The following is a 17373-nucleotide window of genomic DNA, read 5'->3' as shown; positions in this document are numbered from 1 at the left end:
ACTATCATCCATTTTAACAGATTTATCCCCTTCAGTAATATGGATGCTGTATGCTTATTCTCGAAAATGTAGACTTGAAATATAAAGTGATTTTTAAGAAACAGCAAAATGGACAAAAAAAAGTGAATTATTTATAATAATTGTTATATATTTGTGATTCCGATTAATTTGTGAAACTAACTGCCAACTTTAGAAGAAAACATTAAAAGAAAAAAAACAAAACAATAACGATGTCCAAAGTCGACAAGAAAATGCTGACAGGGACAAAAAAAAAGAAGAAGAAGAAGAAGAACCAACGACACAGGTTATGGGCCAGCAAGTTGTTGGTTATAGGTCTACTAATGTGTGGAAATGTATGTGTACGAACATTTGAAAATGCTATGTAATTTCTATGGTGAAAAATAAGTGTTTAAAACGCGAGGAAAGCAACGAGAACTCAGTTTTATCAACTGATCGTATTTGGCGCTGCAGTCGAAGTGCAATTCGAAAGATGTGTACTTCCAGTCCACGACTTGAAGACCGCACTCCAAGACCATACTCGGAGGATGCTCGCTTCAAGTACGGTCTTGCACCTTTCGGACACGGCCTAAGAAAAGCAAGGTCCGAAGAGAAGGGATAGAAATACCACCACTTTCACTGTCACTTTCACTATCTGTTTATTTGTGCACTATCCACATCCAGCGGTAAGGTGCTAGAAACTAGGATTATCGATACATTTCTACACCTTATCATTGCTGATATCCCTCTCAGAATTACAGTTGACACCTTGAGTTGACATTATTTTGGGTTTATCTTCTGGTGACTTCACAATAACATAACGTCGGATGGTTTTTTTTTAGTTACAAAGACCATGGCAACTGGAGGGAACGGCGAATTTCACTTTTTTGGGGACAGTGTTTGTACAAATGAGAATATAAGTGAATTAAACTTAAATGAAGACTTCCAATATGAGGTAAGATCCTAGTATTTACATCTACATCTTACTTACTGGCAAATTACTAGGGGTCATCCATGCCAAATCAACGAAGTCCACAACCCGACAATCTCAGAATTTTGTGAAACTCTACTAGCCCTATTTGGTAGTCTTCATGAAGATATGAAATCCTCAGAAATTGTAGTGTCCTGTGTGGCGTAGTTATGGAGTTTTGGGGTTGGAAAATACAAAAAATTGTCGATTTGGTAAGACTAGTTTACGTCCTTTTCGTAAGGAATACGTGTCATATATGGTTGGAAAGCTTATTTTATAAGGAATTCAACAACGTAAATCCCAAAGCGAGGAAAAATTTCCTGGAGGAGTAAATCTAGAAAAGCCGATGTTGTCAGGATATGCGTAATTGAACGTACTGACGATTTTTTTCCAGTACTACTTTACTATACCAGAGACACCTATCAATGATTTAGGTATAATTTAACAATACAGGGAATTTCTCCAGTTTGTTTGAAATTTCGTATACTTACTAATTTGGGTCTCCTAATCACGAATCTGCACTTAAAATTTGGCGCTCACGTATAGAAATTCCTGAATTATGGCTAGCCCTACGGACCATTGGCGCTAGCCCCTCGAACCATTGGCACGTGGTTAGGTTAGGTTAGAAAACAGTTAAATTTTAGGGTCGTAGTATTATCAGGAATATATATATATTTCATTCTTTAAGTATTCGAAACGGAAAATCTTGCGATAAATAATGAGCAATTGTGCATTGTCGGTTGCGATGACTGACCCTCTTATTTTGCAAGTTTGACACGTGAGCCCCAAGTTTTAACTCAGATTCGTGATTAGGAGCCCTAATTTAGTGAGTATGCCGAATTTCAAACAAAATGGAGAAATTCCTGGTATTGTAAAATTGCTTCCTAGGTTAGGTTAGGCCTGTTAGGTTAGGTTCCATTAGCACTCCTTTCGTTCAATTTAGCATATACGGACAATACGAGAGTGTATTGTGCTCTCGTGCAGATAGAAAATGATGGCAGCAGCAATAGCGCGTCGGAAATAGATTTTCGTAAAAAACCACATGCATTCGCATTAAAATGGATCAAAACTACATTCCCGAACATCAACAACGCTACAGAAAATGATTTGCGTAAGTACTTTCTCCTGTAAATTTGAAGAAATCCGTCTCCGGTATAGTAAAGTGTTACCTTTTTTCCATGATTAAGCACATATTTAGGGGTGAAATGGGTGCTAATGGAACCTAACCTCGTAGGCATACCTCGTCCCCGTGAATTGTTAGTATGTGCACAACACAGTAAAAAAAAAAAAAAATGACAATCTTCATACTTTTTTGCCCGGGATGACAGAAATATAACACAGCATAGAACAAACAAAAAACTGCACAGGCTATTTCCCAGAATACATAGTAAAACATCTGTCTGATGTTTCTTTTTGGTTTGTGGCTTAGGTAATGAACACTTCATTGCTTCATCCTTCACTGCAGTCACCTCCAATGGATATAATCTCTGTACAGGACGAAGTAGTTCACCATGGCAAGTTTTCAGACGTACCAATCTTGTCACTTGATCCTTACCTGGAAGAATCTCAGTTACACAACCCAATGGCCAATTATATATTTTCATATTGTCAAAACCAATCAACACAATATCTCCTACCCTGACAGACCCACATGCTCTGTTTATGGCCTTTTGCGTTAACTTTCCAAGATACTCATTCCTGAAACGATGCCTGATATCTTGTCTCAACTTCTGACAGTAACGGAGATGATTGTTGAGCATTGAAGAATCCACGTGGTCACAATCAGGTACACCTGTCTCCCTGATTTCTTGTAAGAACATAGCAGGTGTTAAAGAAACTAATTCTGTCTCACTTTCATACATGTAGGTAAGTGGGCGTGAATTAATTATGGCTTCACAGTCACAGAGGATTGTTGGGTACTAGTTTACTATCCTTCGGACAGATTTCTTCATTTCTACAGAAGAAACTATTTACCGTAATAAGTTCCTGTAGTATTGTCTAACATCTAGAAGGTGTTTTGTGTGATGTGGGAATGTTTCATAGCGGAAATTCAACCATTGATGCATAGCCCCACGAACCATTCATACATAGCCCCACGAACCATTTCCGGTAAGGTTAGGTTAGGTAGGGTCACAATAGGTTACAATAGTTAAAAATTGGTTTCGAAAAAAATATGTGTAGCCCCACACACCATTCTCGCATAGCCCCACGAACCATTGACACATGGCCCCACAAACCATTTGCGGAAACATACGTTCTTCAGTTACAAAAACACTTTTTTTAAAAATTAAAAATTGATCAAAAAAATGTGAATACACGTTAAAAAATGATCCGCGAAGCAGATAGGTAAGTAGAAATGTCAATAATTGACGAAACTCAGAAGTTATAGGTGTCCGAAGGATAGTAAACATTTACCGATTGTTGTAATTTCTTCATAGTACAAAACTGATTTCCCAAGTGTTCTTTTCAACAGACCCTTCAGGACACAAACCAATCTCTCCCAAAAACCACCCCAACAGGCTGCACTGTGTGGAATGAACTTCCACTGGATTCGCTGAGCTGTGGAATATTCAACTTTCTTCCTATCGAGTGTCAGAAATGTATTCTCAGTTCCTCTGAAATTGGTACCATTATCACTAGATTACAGAGGGTCTGCCTCTCCTTGACACGAATCGTCTAAGAGCCTGGATAAAAATCCCAGTTGATAGAGAAGTAACAAACTCTAAGTGAATGGCTCTATATACTCAGTGCTCGAAAAATTTTCTTCAAAGATAGGCACCAGCTCTGAATATCAGGTGCCAGGATACCATCTACTAGCAATTGTGCATACTACAGTATTTTTCAAAAGTTGTGCAATCCAAACTTTAAAAATGTATATCATGAAAATCGTAAGAGATATTCACACCGGGTTTCTGCACTAAGCTAATCCTGTAGGCTATCACTGGGTTCATAAATTTATGTTAGCATTTATCTAAATAAATGCAATTACATTATTTTAATAAACATTGTTAATTTGCTGAAAACATCTGAGAACTGATTTTCAACAATAAATACAAACTCTTAAAAAATGTGTGGGATCATTTGTTGGTGTTTAACTGGTTGTGAAACAGTTACTTTGTGAGGTACAGCAGAAGCAGGGCATTTTTATTGGAAAACCTCTTCCACATGAGTGTAAGAATGAGTAGTAAATTACTCTTCAGCAACGCACATGCACTGCTCCAATGAATACGCCATGCTGAATCAATTAAAAAAACAGGCACAGTGAGCGAAGAGAATTCAATGTAACCAGAGAAGCCTAGATTCTCTCAAAATAGTCCAATTTCGGCACAAAATCTTGATTTACGATTTTTCACGTAAATGTATAACCAATACTTAGACACATGTTTCGACCTGCTAGTGTTGCCATATACGGAGGTATGTCCCAAAAATGGCACTTTTCACTCAGCTCATAAAATCGCCAATCAAAAAGTCATCAAATGTTGCACATGACCAATATTGGTCGCAAATGACAGACTGACATGGCATCAGTCATCAAATGTCTAATTATGACCCTTCGAGCCGGACCCTGTGGCTGAGTGGTTGGCACATCGCGCTGCGATGCCAGGGGTCCCGGGTTCGATTCCCGCTCAGGCAGGGTTGTTTGTGAATGTCCATTCATCAATTTCATCACTCATCCCCATCTTCGCAAATTAGCCAAGAGGCACAAAACGCGAAGTAAAATCAAATCAATCAATCAATCAAATGACCCTTCGATAATTTCTTACATATTTTCTTACTCAGAAGTTCATTTCTGGAAAAATTTAAATGCTGGTTTCCGTCCGTTATTAATTTATATAATTTTCTTTACGAGGTGAACTGATAATTTTAAGCATTGAAAAATATCTTAATGGATATCTTCTACCATGAAGGATTCAGAAGTTCTGTCTTAAAATAATTAGCAATATGTTTACACCTGCATGACATGCTTTCTTGTGCCAATACATTATCAGCAATTTAACAACTGGATGTTGTGCTGGAAGTACTATGGGAAGCCTGAAATTTTCAGTATCTTCTCTGGCAATAATTTTGGTTTTCAAACGAATAATCTCGTCCTTGCCCTCATATGTGCACAAAGAGGAAAGGGATTTTTCATCCTTTCCTCAGAATGCTTCTTGTTGTATTAGTCTTAATACTGCATTTTCTGCTTCATGAAGTTCGCGAACACCAAGATCTCCAGATCTATGATTCTGCGAATTTCTACAAAAATCTTTTGATCCATCCAATGAGTCTAATCACTTGGTTATAGTTAGAGAAATATCTGTAATACCATCTAGACTCAGCATCTTGAGCTTTCATACTAAACATCGTTGATGAAGGTAGCACATTCCTTCTTTCTCTGTCAACTTCCTCCTTGTTGATAGGAAACTCCACAGGTGGCCACTCACACGGATCCCCTTTTAACCAATGAGGTCCCTCCCACCATAAGGATCTCAACATCTGCCTTGCATCACAACCTCTTGAAGGAAAATCTGCTGGATTCATTTCACTGGGTACATATTTCCATTCACTGGGATCAGAGAGTTGTCTAATTTCTGTTCCCAACAAATACTCCCAAAACTCCTTCTCGTCGAATCCAAGTCAGCACCGTGGAAGAATCAGTATCTGATTTTCTGTTTTCACCTGGAACTTTACCCATAAGTGTCCATCCCAGCTGAGTTTCCACAGCCACTAAACCACACTTTAATTTCACAATATGGCCAGTCAGTAATTTACCACAAACATCCGCACCAATAAGAATTTCAACTGGACCTTTCATCTTACCTGTATCTGTTAACCTTATTTGACTTTTGTTCAGCTCATTTAACCAAACACCTGGTGTTACATAAGGAATCTCAACACATATTGTATCTTGATCAAGAACATCAAATGTGCACGAATATTTTCTCTCAATGCTACATACCTCAATATTATAAACATTATGATTACAAAGACTAGACATGGTACCACCAAATAGTGAATGTATCAACCTTTGTTTGCCAATGGAGTTATAACCCATAACTGTTACAAGAGATTTGCATACGATTTTTGTGAACCTGTGTCAATAAGAACTCACATTCCTGCTCTTATTGTAGTTACCTTTCAAATCTACTACCAATGTCTGCATGAATACATGCGGATGTTCAAGTTGGTTTATCAGTGTATTGTTTACCTCAACATTTGATTCTTTGCCTTCAGAATAATGGTCAGAATCATTATCTTTGTCTGAAATATTAGGACACATCAATACAACATGCTTTTTCTTGCAAACAATACATTTCAAATTGGTCTTGCACTTCTTCGAAAAATGACCAAATTTTAAACATGCAAAACAATGCTTTTTATCTTTTAGAAACTTCTGTCTTTCAGAGAGAGACATTTTCTGGGCTTTAAAGCAATCATCTGAACTGTGCTTACCACCACAGAACACACACAACGTTTCTCCCTACCACCACTAACAAATCTGTCACACTGGGGATAATAGGCTGATGTGGTGGAGAACACCTTTTCTTCCGAACTTTCACTGCTGAACCATCCAATTCAAACCCAGCTGCTGCAAGGTTGATTCATTCTTCTCCTTCCACTTCAGCTCGCAGGAATGACATCAAGGACTGCATTCTTTCAGTCGGTGTTGTCTCATTATTTTCCTCAGCAGCAGACAATGTTCTTCTCTGCCACACATGCATCAAATCCTCTAGGAGACTGGACTCCACCAATGGAAACAGCATTGCTGCATATTTGTCGCTGGTAACACCCATCGTTTCTAATGCTCGAAGTTGGGACTCCAGTGTGTCATACAAGGTACTCAAGCAAATTTTTTCTTGGCAGTTCAACACCTTTTGTAACACCAATTTTAGCAGTTCATGCATGTACACTTCCACGAGCATATCTTCGCGACGAAAATGTGATTTCATGGACTGCACAACTTTCAGGTAATTTTCCTTTGTTGGTGGAAAACTGTTCACAAGCTGGCACGGACGAGAACCTTCAATTGTCGCTTGTATCAAATACTGGAATTTGTTCTTTGCAGGAATTGTATCATCTTCATCGATCTTCTTGAATTGCCCCCAAAAATGTAACCACTCTTTCAAGTCCACTCCAAACTTCTGAAAACGACTCGCCTTGACAGCAGTTTCCTACCGACAACTTCAGAAAGTTCGACACTTCAATACGTCCTTGTTGAACAAACACTGATAATCATCTGACAATGACTGTCCTTTCTCTAACTCATTTTCACTAGCACCCGAATCCAACATCAAATCAAAAACAGTTATGTCAGCGGCATGCAGATCACTTGCCTTATTTTCAAGCAACCGGATATTTGCTTGAATAACATTCCTGTCCGGAGTTTGCATTGCTAACTCATTTGCAATCTTCTCCGAAACACATGTAAAAGCTGACCTAGCCACTGCATGACTTTTCTTGAGATGAACAATGTCCGTTGACATTTTTTCCCGATATTTGCATTTACTTTTTTTTTCCTGTCCAACACAGAAAGAAAAAACAGGTCCTGTCACGGTCGCCAATAAATGTGGGATCGAGAAATAAAATACTCGCTGCTAATATCCTTTTGACTATATTCTCAAGAACATGTGTACAACACAGTAAAAAACATGACAATCTTCATACTTTTTTGCCCGGGATGACAGAAATATAACACAGCATAGAACAAAAAAAACTGCCCAGGCTATTGCTAAGAATACATAGTAAACAATATTGCCAGGTGCCAACTCACATAATATCTAACAGCAACACTGTTGTTTTTTACATATAATAATAATAATATTATCTACAGTAGTGAAAAATGGACGAGAATTTTCGTTTCCTGATAAATAACTTACATGCACCATAGTTCACAGATTGTTCTTCGGTATCCATTCATCCAGTCTTTGCATGGCAAGCTGGCTTTCGTTCATTGTTAAAGTGTATGTTCTTCTTGTAGCAGTGGAAGGGTCCACTTTTGTTGAAACATTGCACGTTGGGACCCAACACATGTCCAGTTGGACTAAATGTGGACATAAAAATGATCCTGATGGTCCATGAGGTTGAAGAAAGTTAATTTGTAAATCAACCGTGTCTTCAGATACGTTCTGAACACACACTAGCCACCAGTTGTTATTATATACACAAGTAAGATATCCAGTAATATCTGTAAATTCTAAGGCATTTGAACATACTGTGAAACGATGTTCTATAAATTCATCACATGCAGAATAACATTTCATATGTATGACATCTTTTGTAACAGAAGTACTGCATGAACCTTTTGGATTCCTGGATTGGAATTAACTTTACAAAATTGGTCATACAATATTGATGGTTCAGTTTCATATTCTACATGTGTGACATAAGCTTAGTCTATGTGAAATTCATATTTTTTTATATTCAGCACTGTCCAATCATATAATTGTCTTGGAGTCATTACAGCTGGTCAATATATGGCCTTCGCAAACTTGTTTTTGTTGCAAGTCTTTAACGTTCCACCAAGTTCATCACATGGGCTTTTTCCATGTGCTGTGGGGATGAAAAATTGCTATTCATCTGTTACAGAAAAATCATAATTGAAGAAGTTTTTGCAATTTTCGTAGTGTGCTGCTGCTCCATCAGAAAAGTAAAATATCTTGGTCAGGTTGTCAGAACCAAATTTATCCTTCAAAAATGTAATAAGTACTTTCTGGAGTAAGTGAACTAATGCTGGATCATGCTATCTGATATGGAAAACAAATTTTCAGTTATAATTGTCGAAGTATTGGGATTTATTATCCATAATAAATAGTGAATGGATGTATTGTTGCTTGACCATTATTCTAGTGAAAACCTTGTGAGGCATCTTGCAACACAAAGGAGTAATTTTCTGCAAAATCACAAAGTACAATGCTTGAGAAATTAAGCTTGTTGTTGGCATGAAAGAATATCCAATCAGCTGATCATTTTTCCGACTAGAATTTCTATGAATTATTCTTCAGGCTTCATTGATGTTTCAAGTGTTGATCTGTCTGTGGATATCCACTGTTTGTTCCTGCTTTGGTGTTAATTTCCAGGTGATACTTATTAATTTCAAAATATGGACTGCCAAGGTTTCCACAGATCTCAAAATCTTCAAAGGCTTTTTAATCTGGATGATGCCATGATGGTGATGATCAAGCTATCTTAAAAAAAAAAAAGTCAGCTGATACTCGTATTAAAACTGTCACATTAAATACACTATCAATTCAACATTCTACGACACTTGTTTCAAACAAGACTCCTGCACACATTCTCCTTCACTTTCCAGTTGCAGAAGTATTGCACATTAGCAAGTCTGCAATGCAATAGTGCAGTGTTGCAAACCCCCACTAGAAATGACTGGCTGAAAAAATACACTTACTAATTAAATGTTTTTCTTTAATTATCCCATAATCGTCTCAACTTCAAATTCAGTTATGCTGCAGTGTAACCTTGTGTTAACAATATATTTCAGTTCCAAGGAAATCACAGATAATCATCTTCAAAAGTTCAAGGTCCAAAGCTCAAAGTGGATGACCTTGAAAAGATTTTATTCTAAATATAGTCATGTGATACACCATTGGAAAGCTTATTTCATGTACTTTCAAACAAGACTACAACCAGCTCTCTACGTCAATTAGGGCAAGAACAATTATCCATGAAAGTCTCTGGCACAAACGAAAAATCGACAATTTTTTGTATTTTCGAGCCTCCAAAACTCCATAACTACGCCACACATGATGCTACAATTTCTCGGGATTTCATATCTTCATGAAGACTACCAAATAGTAGCGTTTCAGAAAAATTTGAGATGGTCGGGTCAAATATGACACTTTTTTTTTTGTTGATTTGGCATGGAATGACCCAATGCTCTTTAAACTAAATATTCCATATGAACTTATTTATATGGCACACCCATAGGAGCCTTACCTAATATGTGGGCACACTGGACATCGGAACATATTTGATTAATTTCTGATATATCGATGAAAGTACTGCTTAATTTTTTGAACTATGGCGAAATTCTTTGCTGGACAAAGCAAACATTCAAAATTTTAGATTTCTCGAGGCTGTATGTACTTCCATGTACACAATGACACAAGTTCTGATTATGTAATTATCCCATATGCTTATTCGAGTAGGTTATGAATGTCAGGTTTGGTACTTTTAGCATTATAATTCTGCTATTACATGTGTATGATATTCACTCTGTATTTACAGACCTGAATAGAATGAGATTCACAAAGGAAATATTTGTACCATGACAATATCAAACTTGCACAATCAGAACCCAGGTCAGCATTTTGAGTAGGTAAGGAATAATAGGCATATATATTCCAGCATATAAAATTCATGAGCTTGATAATTTTCACAACCAACTTTTCTGTTCGAAATGTCACCCAAATTGAAATTGGCATTCACATTCTGCTAACTTTATATGCTCTCCTGTCTTTCCTTACCTTGCAGAATCATCCGACATTTGTAAGTCAGACCCAAAACAAGTAAATTCATGTGTACTCAGATACAATATTGTGTCTTATAAGTGTGTTATTATATTATATCACTATATTGTGGAATTGTTCTATGATTTGTTCAAATTCTCCTAGCGGAAAGACTAATTATCGTAGAATTTTGTCATTTCTTGTCACACGAAATTTCAACCTTCCTCAAAGTAATGAGCAATGTTTGGATTTCAAAAAAAGTTATTTATGTTGGAAAACAAACTAAAAAATTTCCGTACGCAAGCATGTGTACTCCCCATGGGCAAGGCATTCTTTGTTTGTGTGCAAGAAGTTTTCATAAAATTCGCTACTTTATGGTTCGTCATAAGATGGGGCAAGATATTTTGAACCCTGACTGCCCAAGTCTCATAATTTTCCATCACCTACAGCTGGAGTTATTCTTTCTTGAAGAAACACTGGGAACCAACACTCTCAACACACACATAATGACCCTTTCATTTTCCTTCCTTCCGTTTTTTTTCGTTGCTACCGTGTTGAGCAATGGAAAGCAACGGGTGTTAAATTCATCTCAATATACCCAATGACCTTTCATTGTCAAGGGCATTCTCAAACATTTCTAGTCTGAGTCAGTTTGAGTGCAGTGTTTTTGTAGCAAGGACAGTGTAAAATTATTCACTTATCGTTTACTCGTATATGGCACAAGGAACAGTAGTGAGAGGATTATGTATGTAGTTGAATGTTGGACACAAAGCGCAACAGTGCAATAGCACTAGCTGCGTATTGGCTGAACTCATGTTCCTTCTAAAAGCATACGCTGTTAACAGACTTCATCGAAATCGAACCATGTAAATAATGCATATGTAACATGTTGAAATCACAATAAAACAAAAGGAACTTTGTCCTTGTCCTGTTCATTTCATTTTTATTTTACAACATACCTCATGTTACCTGTGTAATTGATACTATGGCCCATGTTTTGTTGCAGAATTGATTATGATTATATTTTTGTTAAATTTCATGCAAGTATGTACCAAGTAGTAAACTTTTATCTGATGCTGTTTTTATTGCACTCTTCTGTTTAAATTTCATTTTTGTGTTACAGCATACCTCATGTTACCTGTGCAATGGATACTATGGCCCATGTTTTGAAGAACCAGTGTGTGCTACATGTCATGCTTTTCTATTTCCAGAGGATCTGAGTCAACCAGAAGCAATGGCTATATTTAGTGAGGTTTGTATTACACAAGATCCAATGCATTATTGCTTATGGGTATGTGTAGTAAAAATGTGCTAACTATGTAAATTTGCTTTTTTCCCCTCTTTCTTGATCATGGCCAAAGATGGGGGTGATATGATCAACACCATAACCCTGCCTGCCTTTACTCCTCAGAGTTTCGCCGGACCTTGTGGCTGAGTGGTTAGCACATTGTGCTGCGCTGCCAGGGGTCCCGGGTTTGAATCCAGCTCGGGCATGGTTGTTTGTGAATGTCCATTCATCAATTTCATAATTTCATCACCCATCCCATCTTCACAAATTAGCCAAGAGGCACAAAATGCAAAGTAAAATAAAATAAATCAATCAAATCAAATCCTCAGAGTTTGCTCCAGGTACCCACTTTATACAATGCTGGGTGGGTGTCAGAGCTACTTGAACAGCTGAAAAAAAACCAATTCTCCCCCACCTGGGATCAAACCTGGGTCTCTCGCATGGTAGTCAGATGCCCTAACGACTGAGCTACCATGGCTCAAAATTTTTTATTGTTATGGTGTATTGTCTTATGTTCTGATTTTAATACAGGAAAAGTAAATGTATTTTGCAAATGTTGTTTTGGATAAAGACATTCAATTTGGGCAAGATGATATGTCCCTGTTTAAGTACGCTCATTTGATTTAGAATCTGTTATTACATGCTACTTACAGCTGTATGAATTCCATTATTTACTTCACATGTGTAAGAATATTTTTCTTGGTTGGAGTGCAATATATACACAGATGCAGTGAGTGCATTTTAAATATTTACATATTTACCTACATTTACTTACATTTTTTCCCACTTTTAATGATCTGGTTTTAAATTATTTATTAATGAGTATGTTCACGTGACAGATATCTCGTTCTGAACCAACTATCCTAGGAACTACTATGGCAAGGAAGATAGTGTTGCATGAACTAAGGAATCTGACTGCCCATGTGAATCGGGAATCCCATGATGACCTGTTTGCTCCCTGGGGCACTTGTCCATATTTTGATTTTCTGACTTCTTCAATTTGTTAACAAGTTAATGTATGGAATAATGATCTCTGAATGATATTATTTCTTCGTGTTTAGAAAATGTATAGGTATCAAGTTACGAATGGTGGTGTGTGTATATATATTTTTTGTCTCGTCACATTTGATTATTCAACATTTTTTCTTATCGTGTTATGTTTTTAAGAAAGATGATAATAGACACAACAATGATGGCAGGCCCTATCTATCTTTCCATCTGTTTATGAACTTTCTGTCTTCATAGTAATATGCACAAAAATTCATGTAAAGTCTGTAGTCGGATGTACCATGCTACAGCCTGCCATCATCCCTGGAATCAGTATGGAAACGAACACACATGCTTTCTTTTAATATGTAAAATTAGTTTAAAAATGTGTGCATGTTTCAACACTTACTATGATTTTTTTCTCCAGAAAACTGATGATGGTGATTCAGGAAATGATGAGCCTACAGATCTCTACTATGCCATGGAAAGGCGCCAGAGTTTGATTCTGTACCACATGCCATCCCCTGCTACTCCTCCACCCCCGCTAGTTGCTCCTCACAGACCTGATCGTCTGGCTGAGAGAATTCAGATGTTGACAGCACCTCGAGAACATGACAGTTTAACTCCTGGTCTTATAGAATGTCTTCCTCCTGAAGGTGATGATAACAATAATAATAATAATAATAATGAGGTATCTATTGTCATATGAGAAATAGTGGAATGTAATTCCAAATTGTTTAACCATGAAACAACACTCTTGAGGGCAGTTTACCACCATGAATGAAACTGAATCACGGTGTCTTGGATGCATTACTTCCCAGTAAGTAGCTTAGTCGTCCATAGAGCATGGGAAGGATCTACAACTAATATAATTTAAATGAACACTGAAATGAAAGGTGGCACACACAGATTGGTTTAAATACCTTTACGACTGAACTGGTACGTTTATAATTAATGAATGGGATTACCTGTCTCGTGCTGTAGATCTCGTCTGATGGGTCCTCCTTAATCTCACACACCCAAAAAGTCTATTCAACTGATTGTCGATATCTTAAGTCCAACTGATATCTCCCTGTTCCAAAATCGTTGGAGTCAAAAACTGAGTGTTCCTCCTTAACTTTAAACGACAGACTCACTCCCTACTTCTCCCTAAGATGAACCATTTCTCTCTCTGTCCCAAACTCCAAGCAACCACTCTTCTTCTCTCGAAGATTCCAGAACAACAACACATCCTCTCTCCTCAAAGAAACAACACTTTAACCTCTCTCCTGCTCCAAGCATAGTTCATTCCCCTCAATTAACTTCCCCTCTTTTCTCCTCTGCTTTCAAAGCTTACAACAATGTACAATACCTCCTATCTTACTTAGCACATTCTTAACTTTTCTGCCAGCTGTAGAGCGACTGAACTACACAAGAATGTCAAGGATGATACGGCATCCCCACTGGCAAAAAAATTTCCTTTGAAATTTTGGAATTGAAACAAATTAGCTAGTGAATCAAAGGGATTGAAATGTGTGTGCATGTCCGATCTGGTCAAAAAAAATAAAGGTAGGTTTGTTGCAAAACAAATAAATGAAAACACAAGACAAAACAAAACAACAAAAAATCCGAAACCGAAGGTAAAAATGGAAAATTGCAATCATACACCCACCGCAAAATGACTTTGGACTTCACTAACATTTTCCAGCAAATTTGGGTGCATTTCTTTAAATTCTGATGCTGTCAGTTGAGGGTTTTTCTTTATTTCTCTCATTAGGAGAGCATCTGTAGATTTGGTTGTTTTTCTTTGCCTCCCACCACCAAATTTGAGTTTTGGCATGACAGTCGGAGGCAGTCCTCTGGCGGCTGCCAGTACCTTCATTATGATTGATTTTGGACGACCGGTTTGTTTACATATCGTCTTTATCGGGATGTTTTCACTTCGCCATGCAATAATGCTGGCTTTTTCCACACTACTCCAGTACTTTACCAGCATATCACAAATACACCTGTACAGTAGTCAATTCAGTAGGAAAATATCCAACACAAAGTGCACCACACAAGAACACAGCAATTTATCCCACACACTACAGCAGAAAGTCATCCTTCCTGTGTCAACTAACAATACGAAATGAAATGAACTCGCTTATCAGCAGTAATACACTGTTGCCAGATACATTCATGCAGAAACAATTCCGTGTTCGAAACAAAACAACACTAGATACATGGCTACAAAGTGATAGACCAGATTTCACATGAGGTCCGAAGTCATTTTGCGGCGGGTATAATTGCAAACTGAAGGCTTGGCACATCAAAAGTCCATGTTCTTATGAAGAATGAATGGCCAAAGCAAAACAATTATTTCATGCGCACGTAACGTATCTCTTCTGAAGAGCTCTAGTTGGAGTCATGCTTCCACCTCGACCCTAACATCCATCTGGTTCTCGCAACACACTATGTTATAAATGTTGTAAATAAACACTAGATTAAAAGCTGGTGCTGCCTGTTCTTATCCATTGCATGCTGGATGAATCCATGTTAATGAAAAATTGGACATCATAGCATAAAAAAATGGATAGGAATAATAGTAATCTGTGTGAACAAAGCATTGTTTGAATTGTCCCCAATGCCATAAAACACATTTGTGTTGGAAAATAAAAATTTAGTCAATCAAGTGTGAGGAAGATTGAAGAGAAATAGTTATTTGAACACTGTTGTACATAATATTATGCATTGAAAGTATATTTATGCAATATAGTACTGCAATACTGAATTATCAAAGTTCTATAAATTTCGGTGGCCCCTGGATGGGGTTGGACAAATCAGGATTTGATTTTATGACTTTTCAAGTTTTTGTTGATGAATGAATGTTTAGAAGCAATTCTTTGAAAATGTTTTGTTCATAGGTATCAAGTTATGAATGGTCATTATTTACAGTTAATAATTTATAAGAATCGTAGCTTTCCTGGCGATGTGATTCAAACAAGTGTTCCGGGTTATCAATTCAATGTTAGCATCCAACATTTCAAGCGCAGTCATCCCTGATGATGAGAGCAATGTATGCGCTCGAAACGTTGGATGCTAACATCGAATTAACATGGCTGATAACCACAGAACACTTTAATAATTTACATTGGTTTGGTAGAATGTTGGTTATCAGTATCGAGAAATTAATTTTGTTATGTTGTGTGTCAGCAGCTTGTAATGTGATAACTTTTCATTCTCTTTCCTTTCTTTCAGTTCTTCTGAAAGTTTTTTCATATTTGGACGACATATCACTATGGAGCGTAGGGAATGTGTGCAAGAGATGGCAGCGTTTACTTCACACCCAAGTGGGAGGAGAAAAGTGGAAAATATACACATTTCTGAGATGGCCCTTGTACAAGCCGATGATATCTGTAAATGATTGGTTCAGAGTTTACACTGAATTGTGAGTTTCATACTGATTCTTTTTTGTTTTTAATTTGTCTTTAGGTTTTTTTATTTATTAGCTGTCATTAATTACATTCAATAATATTTGTACAGCCATAGAAAACCTTTCTCTGCCTAATAAGCTTAGTTAATAATTATGGGACTAACTAATTATGCAATTATCATCATGCTCCACTGTTCCGTAGGGACATGAAAGCATCAAGACTGGGCATCTGCATCTGTTCTTCTCTTTCACTATTTTTCTGTTCCCCCACTTTTGTTGTCTTCTCTCATAGTTTGTTCTTTTAAATATCTCCATGATCCTGTTGTGTTGTAATTTCATGGCTTTGTGGCCTTCTCCATCCTCATGTTCGTTGAACGCCATGAGAGAGAGGTTAACACAGCATGTTATGATGCCAGAGGTTTCGGGTTTGAATCCCAGCCTGGGCATGTATGAGTCTCCCTTCATCAATTTCCTCTTTTCATCATTCATCCTCATTGTCGCAATTAGCAAAAAGTGGCAGAAAAGCTATGTTAAATAACAAAAATCAAATCAAATCTTTCTATGTTCATACCACCTCATTTCTGCCTTCTCTAGTCTGTGAAAAATACATTTTGCCATTTGCACAGAAGAGAGATTAATTTTTTGTATTATTTGATATTAATTCATAATGAGGACTGAGGTTAAGTAAGCAGAAACATTGTCAAGAAACATCTCTAAGTTTATTTATAATTCAATATCTATGTTTATACTACATGTATACAGTGTAATTTTTTTTACTGATTTGACTTCATTGATAAATATGAAGATTAAGGCTGTAGTAAACAGAATCTAAAATTAACTTTCAAAACAAACATGTCAGATTTCTTTAATTTACTTGTATGTATGTATTGCTTGCATTGTAGAATTATTTCTCATCTAGTTTATGGTTCTTACAAGCACATTTAAACACCATTTTGAATGCAACGTTTCAGGAGAACATACACTTTCTCATCAGATGTTTAATCTTGTTTCATTAATATATGTACCGTAAACTACAAGATAAATAAATAATTTGCTTCAATAACTGTACTGTCATTTTCAGAATTAAAAGTTCTCCCTGCAAGATCTGTCTGCAGCAAATGGCTCTCCAGTCGCAGCCTCCAGGGGAAGAAAGCACGTGGCGAAGGAATCGGCTCCGAAATGAACTGAAAAGTAAGTGTACAGTTCTAAGAGGAAAAACCTTAGAAGCATTTGTGTGTGTGTGTGACAATTTAATGGTAGTCATTGGGGGTGCTCTTTTTCTGGAGGTATGCAT

The 17373-nt window shown here is 37.0% G+C and overlaps 1 protein-coding gene across 1 annotated transcript in view; it reads left to right on the top strand.

Moving 5' to 3' along the window:
• The first annotated feature begins 657 nt into the window (after window positions 1-657).
• Window positions 658-17373, top strand: part of morgue (modifier of rpr and grim, ubiquitously expressed) — a 28366-nt gene continuing 11650 nt past the window's right edge. Inside the window, exons 1-5 of the mRNA XM_083138579.1 lie at window positions 658-952; window positions 11534-11662; window positions 13113-13341; window positions 15905-16094; window positions 17161-17270. Coding sequence (XP_082994705.1) covers window positions 851-952; window positions 11534-11662; window positions 13113-13341; window positions 15905-16094; window positions 17161-17270 — 760 coding nt within the window. The 5' untranslated portion in view covers window positions 658-850. The remainder of the gene's footprint in view (window positions 953-11533; window positions 11663-13112; window positions 13342-15904; window positions 16095-17160; window positions 17271-17373) is intronic.

The sequence above is a fragment of the Lepisma saccharinum genome, chromosome 17 (genome assembly GCF_977018435.1).
Source record: "Lepisma saccharinum chromosome 17, izLepSacc3.1, whole genome shotgun sequence".
NCBI classification, from domain to species: Eukaryota; Metazoa; Arthropoda; class Insecta; order Zygentoma; family Lepismatidae; genus Lepisma; species Lepisma saccharinum.
This window is presented reverse-complemented; position numbering and strand designations above follow the sequence as displayed.